The sequence below is a fragment of the Alosa alosa genome, chromosome 19 (assembly GCF_017589495.1).
Source record: "Alosa alosa isolate M-15738 ecotype Scorff River chromosome 19, AALO_Geno_1.1, whole genome shotgun sequence".
NCBI lineage: Eukaryota > Metazoa > Chordata > Actinopteri > Clupeiformes > Clupeidae > Alosa > Alosa alosa.
Genome location: NC_063207.1, coordinates 27279173 through 27297985, shown reverse-complemented (window position 1 = coordinate 27297985; position 18813 = coordinate 27279173). Strand labels below are relative to the sequence as shown.

At 43.8% G+C, this 18813-nt stretch overlaps 1 protein-coding gene across 4 annotated transcripts in view; it reads left to right on the top strand.

The window, feature by feature from the left end:
• Positions 1-6710, top strand: part of LOC125283974 (peroxidasin) — a 54656-nt gene extending 47946 nt beyond the window's left edge. For all 4 annotated transcript variants that reach the window (XM_048227587.1, XM_048227586.1, XM_048227588.1 and 1 more), the window contains 4 exons: positions 341-467; positions 834-966; positions 2970-3083; positions 4703-6710. In XM_048227587.1, the coding sequence (XP_048083544.1) occupies positions 341-467; positions 834-966; positions 2970-3083; positions 4703-4834 (506 nt within the window). In that variant the 3' untranslated portion in view covers positions 4835-6710. The remainder of the gene's footprint in view (positions 1-340; positions 468-833; positions 967-2969; positions 3084-4702) is intronic.
• Positions 6711-18813: the final 12103 nt, after the last annotated feature.

The window sequence follows — 18813 nt, the reverse complement described above, 5'->3', positions numbered from 1 at the left end:
TTGAAGTGTGAGGAAAGCCTGATGCCTTAGGCATCTGATGTACGAAAACAAGCCTGAGAACCTAAGAACCCGAAGAAGTGTGTGTGTGTGTGTGTGTGTGTGTGTGTGTGTGTGTGTGTGTGTGTGTGTGTGTGTGTGTGTGTGTGCGTGCGTGGTTGTATGTGTGTGTGTGTGTGTGTGTGTGTGTCATTCTGTGTGTAGGCTTGTTTGTGGGTATGTGTGTGAAATAATGCAATACGTTCTAGGTGTACTTCTGATAATGAGTTATATTTCCCATCATCCTCCACTGTGGAAAAGGTGCACTTCATATGACTGACTACAGCACTTTCTGGTTCCACAGACTGCAGGACCAAGGGTCAGTTCAATGCTCTGTCTTTCCACTTCCGTGGTCGGAGGTCACTAAAACACAGCTTTGCAGAGGACAAACCTGTTTCAGATAGTCCCAAGGACACCAGCCCCAATGAAAGGTAATCACAATCATCCTATAATCAGTCTGAGCATTTGAACTGAGCAAGTTCAAGTTTACATTTACATGTATTCATATAGCAGATGCTTTTAACCAGAGCGACTTGCATATCTCAGTTATATTACAAGGACCACAGTCCCCAGAACAACTCGGGGTTAAGTGCCTTGCTCAAGGGCAACGGTGGATGCCGGGTATTGAACTCACAACTTTTCAGGCTACTGGGCATGCTAGCCCAGCTCCTTAAGTTATGTCATAAGCAGCCTTGACACACACTGGAAATAGATCTGGCTACTTTTACCCAACACATAATGAGCCATCAGTGGGAAGTGGATCAGCATGTAAAGACTGTAATGTTTTGTGTGTGCAGCATCGCACAGGAAGCCCCCTCTGTGCCTGTGAACGTCTCCCTCCCCATTAAAGCCAGCACTGAACCCTCACTGAACGAGTTCCAAGACTTTGTCTTGGATATGCAGAAGACCATCACAAGTTTGCGAAAACAGGTGAAGATCATTGGATTAATCTCTTTTCTGTTCTGTTTTGTTGATATTCAATCTTGTCCCCCACCCATTTTTGCTGAGTAACTCTCCTTACACTTAGACTACAGCCAAATTAGATCTACATTATATCCTTCAGCACTTGGATAGACTTCCAAACCATTCATATTTGATGAAGTCAGAATTTTGAATTGTATCCCTATATTGTTAAATGAATACCACATAGCATTTTTAATCCACGACATCTGTTTTGATCATTTTCCTCTACTATTTCCTCTATTCCTATTCTATATTCAACGTTTTCACAAGACACAGAAAGTTGTTTCTGTGTAGCCTATGAGGTTAGTTGTTTCAATTAAATTCTTGAAACAATTAACAAACCTTTATATTGACATCGGCATATACAAAAAATGCGACCATGTCCTGATTTAGATGCATCCCAAAGCCTTGTCTTCCACCACTAGACCAGTAGGCTACCACTCTTAGACATAAACAGAGCCAAGCACTGAATGCAGTCACAGAACTCCCCACAGCTCTGTTTGACCCAAAGTCAAGTAGGATATCCAAACAAGGTATCAGATAGCACCGTGCACGTTCTGTGGGTTTAGACCGAGTCAAACATCACCGTAGGCGAGTCCCCATTAAGGAGGCATGGGTCTGATTAAGCCAGCAGGCTCAGAGATGATTTAGAGGGGAAAGGCTTTCGCATCAGAGTCAGAGCCCACAGCAATGTGGGACCCACCAATGCTTTGGGGATATTTACTGTAAGTGGATAGTCAAATAAATCCGACATGGCTGAATTTGCTTGCATGATTCCTGTCGTCAAGGAAAAAAGCATGTTCTACCAGAGGCATGTGAGCTATTCAGGAAAGCACTTACTTATGGTTTTAGTAGAGGAGGTCAGACATTTGTGTTGAATGCAATCTGAAAAGAATTCCTCCAAAATTGTTTGCGTTCGTCACAATATATGGTGTCACATTTTATTACATGAAACACAACAACCTGCATGCTTAACTAAGGTCTCCTGGAATATGCCAGGACGTTTCTGTCCTCATTCCTCACTTCCTTGCTAGTTATTTATTTCAGGTACACTACTGTTCAAAAGTTTGGAGTCACTTAGAAATGTCCTTGTTTTCATCATTAAAGGTGCTCTAAGCGATGCTCAAACAAAACAGAGAGCTAGCTCGCTACTTCCTCCCCCTCCCTCCCGTGCTGCTCTCGTGCAATTGAAACTCTCCTAAACGCGCATCACGCCTGTGATTTGTGGAGCAGTTTGTTATGTTTTCATGGGCTAGGTTTGCCCAGGTTGTTTTTGTTGCCGTTCTTGGAGCCTGGGCTGTCCACAGAGATTGTTTTTTTTTACAGTGTATTCAGGACACAGACAGCTAGCGGCTGGTTAGGTGATGTTTGCAGTAAGTGACATGAAATGTTTTAGCCTAAAAAACGTGTGGCATCGCTTAGATCACCTTTAATATTGTAAATGACTGTTGTAGAAAGAAATGGCTAATCTTTAATGCAATATCTACAGTACATAAGTATACAGACCCATTATCAGCAACCATTCATCCTATATCCCAAAGGCACATTCCGTTTACTAATATGAAATCATTTTAAAAGGTTAACTGAGAAAACATTGGAGAACCCTTTTGCAATTATGTAAGCACATAATGTAACCTGAAACCTGCTGCCCTGATTAAAAAAAAACAATGCAACTGATGTTAGCTGGCATTCCGTCTAGAATGGAGTGGAATGGACATTCTTAAGTGACCCCAAACCTTTGAACGGCAGTGTATGTGTATTTGATCAGCCAGCCAACTTTCATAGTTCATAGCAGCACAGGTAAATCTCTAGCAGACATCATGGGTCAACACACACACGCACACACACACACACACACAGACACACACACTATCGCACACATACAAACACTCTTTAAACATGTCCGTTTGTGTGTCCTCTCTCTCGGCTGTTCTCCTCTTCTCTTCTCTCCTCTCCCTCTCCCCTGACAGATTAAAAGACTTGAAGCGCGCCTGAGTAAGACAGACTGCACTGATTCGGAGGGCATGGAGCGGCGAGATGGAGCGCGCTGGAAGAGGGACCCCTGCACCACATGCGAATGCAAAGTACGTCCCTTCACAGTAATCAGACCAGTACAACTTAGTACAACTTATTATAAGGGAATGGTCAAGAGATTTTAAAAAAGGCCCTTGAACAGTGCAGGAGAACTACTAGCATACAATGTGCAGTTGTTTGTGTTTGACAGGTTAGGATGTGTTTGAGACTGCAGGCCTGCTCTTTAGAACAGCACAGGGGACAGTGGTGCATGTTTTCAGCAGGGGCTTATCTGATGGCGGCTCCAGCTTGGCCCATTGTTGTCCCTGCAGCCGGGCCGGATCCACAAAGCTAGCCTTCCCCTATGGCCGCGCTGATAAAGGCTCTCGGTGGAGCGATCGTGTTTCTGTGGGGCCGCACAGGGGCCCTGGTGGGCAGCGTGCCCGCTGCGTGTCAAGCCGTGACTGCTGCCCACCTGGCACACGCTCTGTGCTTTCCTGGCATGCCTGGTTGCCCCGTGTCACTGACCGCCTTTTGGCCTGATAGAGCGGGGATATTCGGTCACCAGCTTCACCCTACACCAACACCAGTGCTATGGGAATTCACCTGTAGTTAGCGTAGACATTATCCCCATTTACAGCCTGTTCAAGGCAGGGATGTTGGGGCATTATTCTGCCTCACCATTCTGTATAATCTCTGTTAGAGGTGTTGCCAGTGTCAAATTAAATGATGAAATAATATCAAATGTCAAATTAAATGCCAATTTTAAAGGCGCTCTAAGCGATGTCACACGTTTTTTTACATTTTTTGTCACATACAGCAAACATCTCCTCACTATCCGCTAGCTGCCTGTCCCCTGAACACACCATAAAAAAACGCAGTCTCGGTAGACAGCCCAGGCTCCACAAACGGCAACAAAAACAAACTTGTGCAACCTGCGCCACGAAGTATAACAAACAGTGTTCCAGCCAATAACCAACAAGATACGCGTTTAGGAGGGTTTCAATTGCATGGGAGGCAAGGGGAGGACGGAGCTAGCTAGCTCTCTGTTTTGTTTAAACGTCAACAGAAGTGACGCTGCCCAACATCGCTTATAGCACATTTAAGTCGCATTATAATGCAGTGTTCTGATTTGGAAATATCTGAGCTCCATTTTGAATATGCCATTATAGGTGATTGATGCTGTGTTAAACATCACACCTCTGCTACCAGGGCGTGCTGTGGCATGCTGTCTAAAAGCACAATGCAGCAGCATTATGCTGGCTTTACAAGGGTTTAATGGCAAGATACGGGACTCCCGGCTACAGTTTCATCATAGTGATTTCCTTTACGACAACTGCCCAACACAACTACAAAAATGTGTCCCAGTTTCTGTGAACTGCAACAGACTGAATTGATTCTGTTTTTTATTTTGTACCTTGGTCAGCTGATGGATCAGGCATGTAGTCAGACTTGTTATTCTAAGTGAAGGGGAGGCTCACAGACAGTGTTTGGGAAATGACATCATTTTGGCTGTTCTAGCTCTGTAGTCATGGTTTTGCTCACGGGCTTCAACTGAAAATGAAAGAGCTTTCTTTGGAAGTGTTGAACTGCTCGCGTCATATTCTATATAATACTACCGAGTCTAAGTGAGGAAATCTCTCTCTCTCTCTCTCTCTCTCTCTCTCTCTCTCTCCCTCCCTCCCCTCAGGATGCCCAGGTGACGTGTTTTGTGGAGAGGTGCCCCCCAGTGGACTGCCAGAAGCCTGTGACACTGAAAGGAGCCTGCTGCCCCGTGTGCCTGAACCAGCCCTCGAGCAGTGGTGGCGAGCGCCACACATAACCTCAGGACCCCCGCGCCCCACACGCATCCCAGCGGAGAGAAAAAAGACATGGACTAAGAGTCTTGGCAGGACGCGGTGACCATCAGCATCCAGTTGCCTAGTTTTTGTTTTGTTTTTGTTTTATTTTTTAACTTCAGATGTTTTTTTTTATGTCGGATATTAACTTTTATTGTCAGTACCCCCAACCCCCCAAGGCCAATTGCCTTACTTGGGTATGGTCAAGTCCACTGGCTTTCTGAAGTGCCGTCATGGCAGAGACCTCTGCCTTGTCTAGGATGGATGTGGGACTCCACCCTTCCTCCCTCTTGGCCTTAAAAAGTAAACAGGGACCCCAAGGGCCTGTGGGCGTGACCCAGAGCACTGACCCCACCCACCAGGCCAGCGCACGAGGAAGGCAGCGCACCAGGGGTGTGTACGGAAAGGGAAGTAGATCGACCACCGTCGGCCATGTCGTCTCTTAAAACGCGTTCTCAGGTCAGAGATGCCGAACAAACTGGTGCTATTGTTTTTTTCTCCTCCTTCACAATCACCCTTTTTCTTGAAATGATTTAGTTATTTGCATCAGTCTGAAAAATATTGTTGTTTTTGTTTTTGTTTTTCTACAGTATGCAAATCATCATATACACTCTCATTATGTGCCTTTTACGTAATGTTTATGGTGCTTCATATCTTATAATGAACATACAAATATATATATAAATTTATACATATAAATGTATTTCCCCTACGTATCATCTGCTTCCATATGAAGATAATGTGAATACCTGTTTTAAAAAAAATGTAATGCAAAAAAAGTCTACTGATTACCGAATGTGCATAATTTCCCAACTGATGGTTAACTAACATCTGGTGTTTCTTTCTCTCCCTCTCACACACATACTCTTTTTTCTCCCCAAAAACTCACATAAACAGATTCTTTTTTTTTTCTGAACTTGGAGAGGGGGGTTGGTAGATCATGTTGGAGGAGTTGTTGTATGTCCCCTGTGAGTTGACTTACTATTTAACTTCCAACTTATTTTTTGCTATCCTCTGCTTGCAAGATGTGGCTTGTGCTCCAGGTATTTTCTATGGGTCATGCATACTAGAGAACAGATGGGCAGACACCCTGACTTAACTACAAAGTTAAAAAGTTTTTGCCTTTTTTTGTTCGTTTTTGTTTTGTTTTTATGCTTACTTTTCTCCCTAGCGATTCCCCTAGGCTGTCTCACCCTTATCTACCAATGCAGTATTTTAAGTGTTCAGTATTTTCCACTTGGTCAAAAAATGGCTGCTCTCTGCACACAAACACACTGACACCCAATGTTGAAGGACCCAACTGTTCGGTACCTCACCTGACCACATCACAAGTCTGACCTCTCCACTTCTCAGGTTCCCCTCTGTTTCCCCGCTGTGAGTCAAACAAGAGACACACATTGACACCTCATGAGTAAAGTCCCCTCAAATCCCTCATCAAAAGCTGGGCTACTTTGTTGTGGTTTCCATGATCATATGTCCACACCCTGCCTCTGTTACCACCCCAACCCCCAACTGTAAACCACCACCATCACTCTCACCAACACCACCCCAACGATTTTTGTCTTCAGCCACTTTGTGACTGCAGAGGCAGATTATGCAGGGTGTGGTGGGTTTTAAAAAGGGTTTTATTAGGACTTAATCACCCTCCATCTCCTTCTCGCTACCTCTGTCCAGCTGTCTCTCTCTCTCTCTCTCTCTTCTCTCTTATGTGCTTCTTTCCCCAGCGGTCACACTCGTACAGTCACTGGCCACTCGTCCGAAACGTGGAGACGCCTGGCTCTCGTCTGCAGCCTTAGCGCGGGATGTGCAAGAGCTGACGTAACTCTGCTGAGTGCCGTGCTCACTCTGTACCTCCTTGACCCCCCATTCCAGTGTAATGAAAGCCATATGGAGGAGAGACAGAGAGAGAGAGAGAGAGAGAGAGGCGAAAAGAGGGACTTGGGAGAGAGGTAGATTAAGACAAGATGTCCGCCGTCCCCTCCTTGGCTCACATTTGTTTTAGGCGCTCGCAGTGGTGAGTCATCACCCCAAACAATGCTAGGGTGAAGTCACAGGGCCTTTTTATGATCAAGGCACATATACAAGCTGTTAGCACCACTTCAAACACATATTACAAAAAGTGCAACTTTGAGCAGTTGGCTGGTTGGATATTGTTTGTGATAATCACAACATGGGACAAGGGAAACGATGAAGGCCCAGAAATTGAAGTGTGTCAAAAATGTCTGCTGCCCCATGCCCCCAGTCTGAAAACCAACCTCCTCTACAGGTTCCATCAGTCGTTTGTCCTTTTTCTGCCTCTAGGCTTCAAATGTGATTCTTGTTACTGTGAGAATGTGTAGTGACGGAGTCCGTTTTTGGTCCTTTTTTCCGTACTCTGTGGGATGTCGGTGGGTCTGTTCTCATGGACGTCTCTCAGAGGATGCTGTGGGAGGGCAGATCGGTGGCTTCCTCACGTGGGAGCATCTGTGTTTGCTTGCTACGGCCAGACAATGGTCTGACTGCATAACATCCTGTAGACCTGCTGTGGCAACAAGAACAACCAAATCAACCCAAGGGTCCATGGCTGACTGGTCTATGGAGCCGTTAGGCGCATCATTGTTCCACCATAGACGGCTCCCTCTCAGTCCACTTTGCTGTCATGTTTACCATCTCCTCATGTTGCAGCCGTGACATTCCGGCCAACTTGCCTTTGAACATCTTCCGTTTCAGAGGAGTTCTCTCTTCACCTCATATCAGAGGAGCTCACTCTCTGTCTGCTCTTCTCCATACCCCTTTTGCCACTGTTCATTCACACACATCGTTTTATTTCTATTATTTCTTTTGTATTATTATTATTTGTCGTCTACCCTTTGACCAGACCTCTCTGCCCACTTCAAATGGAATGCACTGCTCTGTAAGTCTGATCATGCCTTTACCCAATAAGTGGTCAAAGTGGACACCTATCTGACATTTTGTATTGTATGTTTGCCAAAGAATCATTTGCACTGTAATGTATGCCTCTCAACAATAATAAAAAATAGGCCACATTTGAAATAAAGACCCAGTGTCTGTGCCTTCCTCAGCTGAATCACATTCAGTAGATACACTCACAATATTTCATACCAATTCTTATATGCCATTACATTTGAACCAAAGCCCCTCAAGACAGACACTGACTCATTGTCAGCTGAGTCATTTGCAGATGTTCCACTAGTTCCAAGTAGAGATAATTTACTGAAAGCAATGTTACCTCTTCAGTCCAATCCAGTAGCACATGACTAAATCTCTGAAATGTCTGAAGTCAATGCCTTATCACTGTCAATCCCTAAAATGTTTGGCTTCAAGGGCACCAACAAAGAGCCCTCAGTGAAGAAATGAGGCCTTGGCATGACAGCGAGGGTTTAGGGAGACATTTTCATTCCACGTGTAGTGCGCACCGCATAGTTCATACCACACATTTCTGTCTCTCCCAACTTTAAAGAGAAACCAACGGAGGTCAATTTCCTCTCTGGGATCATAGTGACTGTTTGCTTAGACCGCGTCAAGACAGGAAACGATCCTAAAACCAGCACCACAAGGCCACATGTAAAAGCACACGCTTCTCTCAAATGGCATGAAGTATTCTAATGGAATTAATGATCATCGAACTTCTATTTTATCATCATGTGTTTACTGTGAAAGATTCTGTAATGATCTGAATGTTTATTGCAAAAATGGTATCTTCCATTATCTGAAAACCTCACCTCAAGGTGAAAGTTGACACATGGTTGAAAGTTCCATTTCAATCTGGTAAATGGCTTTTGATTCAGAAACTGAAAACAAATACCTACTACAAACCTACTTTTATTGCCATGCAGAAAATGCACATATCAGCATAGTTGCATGGTTGCAACACTCAGTCGACAGACTAGGAGGCACCTGTTGCTGAGTTCTGTTCTTGTAAAGGAAGCCTCCCTTCCTGGTGAAGACTAAACAAAGTATTTTGATCTTTTGTGCAGGTGCTGTGATATTTGTGCTTGCAAACATGAACAATAGACAGAAGTGCGGATTCCGCCGTACTCACAAAAGAACAGATATTCCCCACTGCCCTATCTCTCTCCCTCAAGCATTTGACCTTTTGATAGTTCCTCTTCACTAAGCTAGTTTACATGTGGAGCCATGTATAGCACAGACAAAAATGTGACAATCAATGCTGCCATAGCCATAATGACAAAGTCAAAGCTCTCTTGCTGCACAGTCCCTCATTCCATCTAGAAGTCCTTTTCATTTGGTTGTGGAGCTCTGTTGCTAGATTCCCACCCTCCCAGTGGTGGAATTGAGCCGTCCGTGTCTTACAGCCAAACAGGCTGGGGTGGAAATTGGATGCGGAAACGAGTTTTCCAGCGGCGCGCCAGATGAAAAGGCCTCCAGTCAGGAAAAAGCATTACTGGGGACAACGTGGGAGCTCTGCACTCCCGCACCATCAGACGGCTCCCCCAGCACACTGTCACGGGCGAGGGAGCCAGAGCAAGCCTCCCACCACCACCACGCCTTCAGGGAACAGATCTCTGGGCCCCCATATCCCCCATCTGATCTCGTATCTCCACTGGAGAGTGGTGATTTCCTCTAACTGCCTGACAACAGGGCACCTCACCAAGCCCGGGTGCTGTCCCAGACAGCAAAGCAGCCATGGCTGTCACACCGGGCTGTGACTCACACATTCTTCCCCTCCGCTGCTGGAAGGCTGTAGACCTCGTCTCCTGACGGGGATCCTGTGTTGACTCTGGAGGCGGCGTTACGTAAGAGAGGAAGTGAAGTGTTTGCGGTTGGCCGCGGCCGAGCGCAGACGGCGGCGCGAGACGGCTCAGGTCGTCCTGGCCGCCGCCACACAGCAGTGCCTGGCTCCTTCAGCTCACTGCTCAACACCTCCTGGAATTCCATCTGGATAATAAGCACGCCATGTTTTTTCCATTTTCCTCTTTCAGCTTGCCTTCCTGAGGAGTGTCTTATCTTGGAGCAGGAGCATGCAAAACTTAGAAAGCACTTTTCATCAAGCACACGCCTGTGAATTAACATCCAAGCAAGGATGAAGGAGTCTCATCGAGTAGTCCTTTCAATAGTCTACAGCCCCCCCCTCCCCAAATGCTGGCCATTGTGATACATGATACATAGTTCAATGTAGTTCATGTAGTTCATTGGACCAGCCAGATAAATATACACTAAGAGAGAAGATCTACACCCTACCCAAATACCAGGACAGCCTGGCACACATCTTAGATGTTCTGGGGTCAGTTGCATCCTGGTGAAAGAGGGACTGAGGCAGGGCAGAAACAGACTGCAATGTCCTGCAATGTGCCTCCATTTTACTGCTGAAATTACTCACGACTTGAGATCTCATTTTAGTGCAGCACATAGCAAGAGCTCTCCACCCAGACATGCTGAATTCCGACTTTATTGCACCCAGACCAGCCATGTCCAAACACCTGCGCTGTTCTCAAAGGCTAGGCCAATCACAAGCAGTTATCCTAACGAGGCCGCGGGTCAGGATTTGAGCCTACAAGCTCAGTGGTTCCTTTGAAAGTATTTATTTTACTGCCTTGATTCAGTCAAGCCCCATGTAAGAATATATATGGAAGGGATTTAAAGTTGGCGGCTTTTGTAGACATATAGTTTGAGGCTGCTGTTTATTTTGGCAATGTTTGAAGGTTTTAGCTCAGCTTTAAGGAAGAATAGCAGTGGTTAAAAACCTGGTTAAAGACTAAGAAATATACTGTATGGTGATATAAATTGCTTAAATTGATTCCGGTTTATACCAGTACACCGTCATTGCATATATTTTTTGAACTTCTTTCATTAAATGTTTCACTAACTTAATGGCTGAACCCCCCCTCTAACAGAACATATCCTCAAATGTTTGACAGCTAATAAATAGGCCCAGAAAATCAAGAGAGATTTTCTCTTTCTCAAAAAGCTGTTGGACGGGTGCAGTCCTCCTAAAAGAGGAGAGAGGAATGGGAGCAGGGCAGATAGAGCGTGCCGTGCATGTTCTGGAAAGAGGAAGAAAGGGGGGGGGGGACACAACCCATGAAGTAATTGTTGCCCTTTGAAAAAAAGAAACTAATCTTGTTGGAGTAATGACAGACAGCTCTGCATTCCTTGGACACCTCCGACAGGGCATAGGCTGAGCCAGTAATAATCTCCTCATTGCCAAGGCCCTTAATAAATGTTAAGAGTTCTGAAAATGGCCTCCACGGCCAAGGCAGCACATTAAACAAATAAGCACTGCTCCTCAGCACAACAATAGGAGGCGCTAGTCCTGCTGCAGTTTCCTCACACGGATTCTTAGCACTGGGGAGAATCTTCCTTTCGAGGTTTGTGTTCTTTTGCAAACATGCCTTCTGGCTCAGGCTGCCTCGGTTGCTCAGGGGGGCTTGTTTTCGATTGGCCACACTCGGTCTGCCTTCCAGCACAAGCCCGTTCTCAGAGCCTGGCAGAGGAGGCCACAGGTCTGGCTCCACGCCCCACATGGGAGGAATGCTTTAGTTTAAAGACACCACACCTGTCTCCATCCACGGCCCTCTTAAAACCATCTGAGTTACTCTTTACTCCGCAGACCTCTGTAAGATTATGTGTGACTCATGCTGCTGCTGCAGACCTCTAAACTCTCACACAGCATGTTTTTGTTTCCCTTCCTCTCGCTGCTAAACGACTCTAATTTAAGAAAGAGGTGGGGGTCAAGTTCACTCACAAAGAAGCCATTTGTGTGGTTGTTTCATCTAAAATGATAATGACCATTAACAGAGAACCTCCCATCTGAAAAGCCTCCCCCCTCCCATATTCTTTATGGCTTTACGTGTTGGGATGGGTTCTGCAGGCTTGGAAAAACAACCACTAGGAGATGACATCATACTGCTGGGCTGGCCAGCTGATTTATAGTGGCCAGGGGGAGCTCTGGAATGGCCTGACATTTCCCCCGGAGGTCAAACTGCATTTCCCCTCTGGACTCTCAGGTGACTGGACTCTCCCCTGCTTCCCTTGCATATAAGGAAGCATTGCATTGGACTCCCCAGCCTCATCAAAGTCTTATTTGACCACATAGATTTATGTTTGCTTGAGTAGCAGCGGTTGTGGTGGCTAATATTTACAGCAGAGCTGGCAACAGGACGTGCAAAGCTGAGGAGTGATGTTTTAAAGAGTTAGTGAAAGCCTGGCTGAGAGCTTCAGGAAGAATCTGGCTGAGATTCCAGGAAGATTGGAGTGTTTTGACTATGTTGACCGGCGCTGCCAGTGTCTCGTCCAGTTGGGTGTGCTCTGTGGAGGAGGGCACAGGAGGCTTGGCAGGAGTCTATCTGTCGAGCAGCCTCAGCGCCTCTGTTTGTGTGCACAGTGCATGGTCCTGCAGCAACATCTGGGAGCCAGCCACCAGCTCCAGCATAGAGTTCCTCATGGGACACCTGGAAGAGAGTGCACGCACACACACACACACACACACACACACACACACACACACACACACACACACACACACACACACACACACACACACACACACACACACACACAAATTCCTCACACCTCTGAGAGGACAATCTTGCTTTGTGAGCAAGAGAGCAGAGAGCGGACAGTGGACAGATGACACAGCTCACTATACTGCCCCTCTAACAACACACACACATACACACACACACACACTCACACACATATACACATGAGCAAATTGTGCGAATGTCACATAAGCTCAGGAGGAAAAACTCTCTTTCCCTTGAAATAAAAAACTCTCTTTCCCTCTTCCAGGATTGGAACCCTGGGAGCCTAGCCAAGTCTCACAATTAGGCCACACAGCGCAAGGATCTGGCCCATCTGGTGGGCCTATTGTAGTCTGGACAACAAGCCCCCCCACCCCTGGCTCCACCTCGTGGCCCCACACTCCAGAGCCTGTGTGCACAGCAGGGTGTTAGGACTCCCTCCTACAGACAAATGCCTTAGTGGTCATACCAGCGACCGCTTCAACCCATCCATGAAGGCCCCACGGGGGGAAGGAGCCGGGGGAATGCACATGTCCAGCTCCGGAGGCTAGCGGGAGTCCACGCTAATATAAATCTGGCATGAGAAAGCTGGGGCAGTGGGGCACAAAGTACACAGTGTCCTGCATCCCAGCCAGGCTGGGGCTTGTCCTACATTCAGAGTTTTGGAAATTCTCTGTCATATGAATGGTAATGCCTGCATCAACACAGACATGCACATACAGTGAGTGCACCATAACAACATGTGGGAATGTAAACAAATTATTTATCATGTTCCTTATTGAGACTGTATGCTACTTACTGATGCAGTAGAATTACAGTACAACCACATAGTGTAAAGCACCTTGCAAGGTTAGGCAGTGTGCAAAAGAACGAGATGAGTATGATTATATACACATGGCCTGAATAACCCGAGTGCTTCATATGAATGCAACTGTGGTTGCATGACTAGTGCATGCTTGAAGTCTTTACAGCATATGATTTTAGTGAAAGCACAAGATTCCGTACATCATCATCAAGCAGCTACCCCGGGGACTTGAAAGTTGCAATATGACTAAACACAATGTTCAAGAGCGGGTGTGTCCTCAAGAGGTGTAATCTACCTGTCCAGCAAGCCAGCTGATTGGGCGGCCCACCGTGGCGCATTATGTCATTACGACCAAGCGATCGCCCCAGCCGATAAAGGGAATGGAAAACAGATGTTCTGTACCTACTTCAACACCATGACCCGTACATGGAGGGGGAGGGGCAGGAGGGGAAAAGGGGGGGGGGGGAAAGTTGACAGGGGATATGAAGTGTTAAAACCTCAGGAAAGCTATGTGCAACAGCTGTGCGACTGAGAAATAATTGATTTTGCTTAACAGGTTGTTGGTCACAGGAATCTATCTGTCTGTCATGTCACAGCTGTCACTGGTCTAACAGGCCTGGACTGGGTGTCTGCAAAGCACACCATGGCCTGCCTGCCTGCTGTGGTCAACTGCAAAGCACACCATGGCCTGCCTGCCTGCTGTGGTCAACTGCAAAATCAGTCTCCATGTGCACACCTGTTGTTCTATTCTCAAATGCTCACATCTAATAATCTAAGGCGTTGCCAAGAAGAGACAGCTGCAGAGTCTTTTCTGTTATGTGGGGGATACAGTAATGCTTTAACTCTATTTTAATCCAATTTAATTTATTTTAACTCACATAATTAATTCCAATCCCAATTCCTGAAAAGTTGGGAAGCTGTATGAAAGATAAATAAAAACAGAAAGCTTAGACGATTTGCAAATCATGTAAACCCTACATTTAAATGAAGATGGTGCAAAAGACAACATGTCAATTACTGAAACAGAAACAAATAGTTATTTACAAATAGGAAAATATATGTTCATTTTGAATTTGATGATTGCAACACTTCTCAGAACAGTTGGGACAAGGGCAAGTTTACCACTGTGTTGCTTCACATCTCCTTTTAACAACAGTTACACTAACAAGTTGGATAGTCTCTCTCCTCTCTTGCTTGGAGGATGCAGAGGAGTCCATCATTTCCAAAAAGAATTACACATTTTGAATGGTCTAACCACAGGACATTTCTGGATTGAATCTAAACATGGTTTCTTCTTTGCGTTTGTGGATGAAGTATTAAACTGTGTTCATAGACAATGGTTATCAGAAGCTTTCCTGATCGTCAGGTCTGTTTTTTTCCTGATGGTCATTAATGCATTGCTATCTGCCATTCCCAAAGTTTATGGTCATTCCAATATTGCTGTTCAGCCCCATCCCTTGTTTATAAGTATTTATTTGTTATTTTGATATTACTAAATAGATGATGAAATTCTGAAATTCTCCACAATTTCACATTGAGGAGCATTATTATTCTATTATTATTATTACTTATTACCTATATTTGCTTCTGAGAGACTCTGCCTCTCTAGGATACTCTTTTCATATCCAATCATGGTGCCAGTTAACCTAATTAGTTGTGAAATGTTCCTCCTGTTTTCTTTAGCATTAGGCTACAAGTTTCCCGCCTCCAGCATCAAATTCCAAATGAGCAAATATTTTTCATGAAATAGTCAAATTGGTCAGTTTCAATATTTGATATGTTGTCTTTATCCTTTTCTGAAACTCAATATAGGTTTACGATATTTGATATTTGCATTTTATACAACATACCAACTTTTTTGAAAATGGGGTTGAAAACAGGATAACCATGGCTGATGTTTAGTCACATGGAGTGGGGTAAGAGGTGCATTTGTTTTAGGTCTGAGGTCAGTCTGAGAGATATCAGAATGGGATGACAAGTAATGACTGGACATTGTGATTTATGGAGGGATATGGCTGAAAGGCATGTCTTCCAAATGAAAGATCTCTGGACCAGGGTTGAGCATTGTGTAAAGTATTGCTGAATGGGGCCATCTAGTGGTAGGGAATGGTATGATTTATTGGACTTGGGATCAGATGTTACACTCAAGGACATTGTTGAATATGTATGCCATTACCAAAATGTCAGACTACCACATAATGAATTAGAAGAGGCATATGTGAAGTAGCACTTTATCAAAGGTCTGGTATTTAATCTAAACTGGAAAGTTGAGCCAATGGTATCCAAACCATTTTTAGATGAGAGGAGTGAATATAGGCCAATCCTGCTAGAGACAAGACAGATAATAATCTGTCTGAAAAATTAAGCTTTGCTGTTTTCTCAAGGCCCACTTGAGGTTTTACAGAGACAGGTGTGTGGGACTAAACGTTCAAAACAGTCTCCACATCTAAAGATTTCTTCTTGTGCTAGATCTGCAGGATAAAAAAAGTGGCCTACCCAGTGGCAAACCAAGCAGTTCTTACCATCAGAACTTCTGCCTCTTGGAAGATATGTGGTTCTATATCTCAGAAAACAGATACTGTTAGAGAACACGAAAATGTGGATGCAGGTTGAATGGAATAGTTCTGCATATAGCGCTGGAACAGGAACACAGACTGGAATAGACCCAGGGACTGGAGCCGGAACAGCAGAACGAGGTGCGGTAGCTGTGACATCTGTATGCAGTTTTGTTTTTGCTGTACAACACAGTAGCCTACTGTAACTATATTCATGCCATCTACAGTTAGGCTACAGCTCAGTATAGTAATTATGTCTGCTAAGTATCCAAGTAAAGAAAATCCCATTACTTTCCATTTGTGTTCCTGGTCTATATTTGCAACATAGAACTCAAAATCCCCAAAACATTAAATAATGGTGTTTTATGGTGCATCTTTTCACAGTTGGCTTTTGAACAAGTGTTTCTTGTTGTTTGTGAAGTTAACTTTGCTTTGTATTGCATTGCATTTGTAATGGTGTGACAGAGGCTGCAGCAAAGCATGATCTTTCAAACAAGATGTTTGTTTATAGAGCACCATGTCCTACTTTTTTACCATCTGTAGATTTTATCTACCACACCTACGGCCTACTCTTTTTTCAGTTTGCTTTGTTCATTTTTACCCACAGACTGCCTATCTGTACACAACAGACATTTGCTTTACTGTTTATCAGGCCAAACAACACAAATGATTTGAGTTGCTGATGAGATGATGTTTGTGTATCATCGCAATATCTTGTGTTTGTACCAGATCAATTTGAGAATTATTTGGGCTTATATGAAACTTCACCCGACATCACCTACATTTGGGTATGCCCAAACTGACAGCAAATTATATATTGTCAGCCTTGCAAATCAGTTTAAAACTACACGTACATGACATGGTACAGCATAAGTTGTAAATGGTTTATGTAATTCTTATGCAAGTTGTTGCAAAGTTTCACTTCCAGAAGCTATCATCAGTTATGGTTATCTATAGCTTAACTTTTAGCTTGCAGAAGAGTAGGCCTACTTTCTATAGATGAGTTCAGAATGAGTTCCATTGTATGTGTCATTCTGTCATTCTCCATAAGCTGCTGGTTTGGTTACCTTGCAATCAAAGAGAATAACACAAAAGAAAGATTGTGAATGGGGTTAGTAAGATAGTGAGGGTGAAGTTCAGTAGTCTTTTTTTTTTTTTTTAGCAAACATACGCATCCACTCAACTTCGTGGCCATTTGGCAGTCTCTTAAGTGCATCTTACACAGACATAAAAACATCCTTCATCCCTCTCTTCATTCAAAACCTGGCACCACACAGGCAGCAAAGGGAGGTTACTGGTGTGATTACCTTAGTCCATCACCCTGCAGTTTTATTACTGCAGTGAAAGCGCCACATTGATTGTTCTCATTCATTTGTCAATGCTTTATATCTGTTCTAGCACCCTATCTCCTCCTATAGGGATTTGGTCATCTGGACAATTTGACTACGGCAACATGTTAGCCATGATCCTTGTATTCAGATTTGCAAATAAATACAGTTTTTTTAAATGTCTTATGATATCAGCTCCTCCTGTAGCATGCATTGTGATTATAGCACAAGTCAATCAATGAATCTCAAAATGTATGTTATATACATACATACCTATACATATGTGTATATGTGTGTATGTATGTACAGTATGTATGTATGTATGTATATGCAGTAAACAGTATACTGTATATAGCATATGTGCTGCACACTTTTACATGAATTAAAAAATTGTATAATTGATAAACAGGGAAAATCTTCTCGCTCAAGGTGTTTCACTCTCAGTCAGGATTTTTGTTTATTTGTCACAATAGTGAGAATGTTTCACTTAAAAATAAAAAAAAAATGTTCATCTAGGCTAAATTAGCAATAGTAACCTTGTTAAAGGAAAACGATCGGTTTTACCTAGTTGCTACAGCCATCAGCTAATGCAGCAAGGCAGCTACAGCGCTACAATCCGGGGGCATGTCCGTGAGCTCCCATGTTCATGCCCCCAGAGTGTAGCGCTGTATGATTTATGTGAAAACTCCCCGGATTTCTTCTTTAAGGTCATAGATATACAATGCATCATGGGTAAATTGTGTCTGGTGAGTACACTGTTTACAGATTATTCTTGAAACCCTCTTCATTAGTTTGACAGGCTGTTAAAATGTATTATTTTCCATTTCAGTTTGTCCTTTTGGTCAGTGCTGTGGGAAGTTGCAGGTGGTTATTCTTCTCTTTTATGATCAGATGAGAACTTTGACGTCTGAAGTCTTAACACAAGCCAACCGCAACATACCACTTTACAGTGGCCTACCCTATCAAACATTGCTCATCAATTGACAATTGTAAATGATTACATCACATAGTGGTTGGCTTGTGTGAAGGCTCCAGACATCAAAACTGTTGTTCATGCCACTGTGAGCCTTTTCCATAAACTTGTATTCACTGTGGATGCAGGGCTATGCCAGGCCTATGCCTGTTTGGTCCTGTTTATCTGATGCAAAATGTTGTGTTGTCATCAAGCTTGAATCCAATCTACCAACCCCACCAGGAACAAGGAACAGACATACAAAAGTGGACTTATTTTTTTTAGGTTAACTTCCTCCAACAGAAATAATGATGTTGTAATTTGCACACAGAGTGTAGTTCCCAAAATATGTGGATGTTGGTGGAGCTGTGCTCCGCAGTATACAGACCATGAAACGTTCATGTTGATTTTAGCATATACACATCAAAGCAACATGGGCATTGGTGACACCAGACAGAAATAGCACTTGGATACAAAGTAGAATCTTCCAATTGCAGTTTTTGATCTGTTTTGGAAATAATGTCAGTTGAATTGTTTCACCTGTCTGTCAGTGGAATTATGTGTCATCTGCTGTTATAACACAGTTGAATTGTGATTTTAGGATCTCAACCCTAAATTTTTTTCATTTAGCAGATTTCTACTCTATTCGATTTTTAACAACATAGGAATTAAAAAGAAGAAGATTAACAAGACTTTGACTTGTTGTGCTCTAAATGTAATTCCTTCCTCTTTTGCTTTTAGATCACAACTTTACCTATCACATTTCAGCACAACTATTCTAATAAACATAGTAAATATTAAAAATGGAACTTACTGTTTAGTCTGGCTTCATTTGGGGA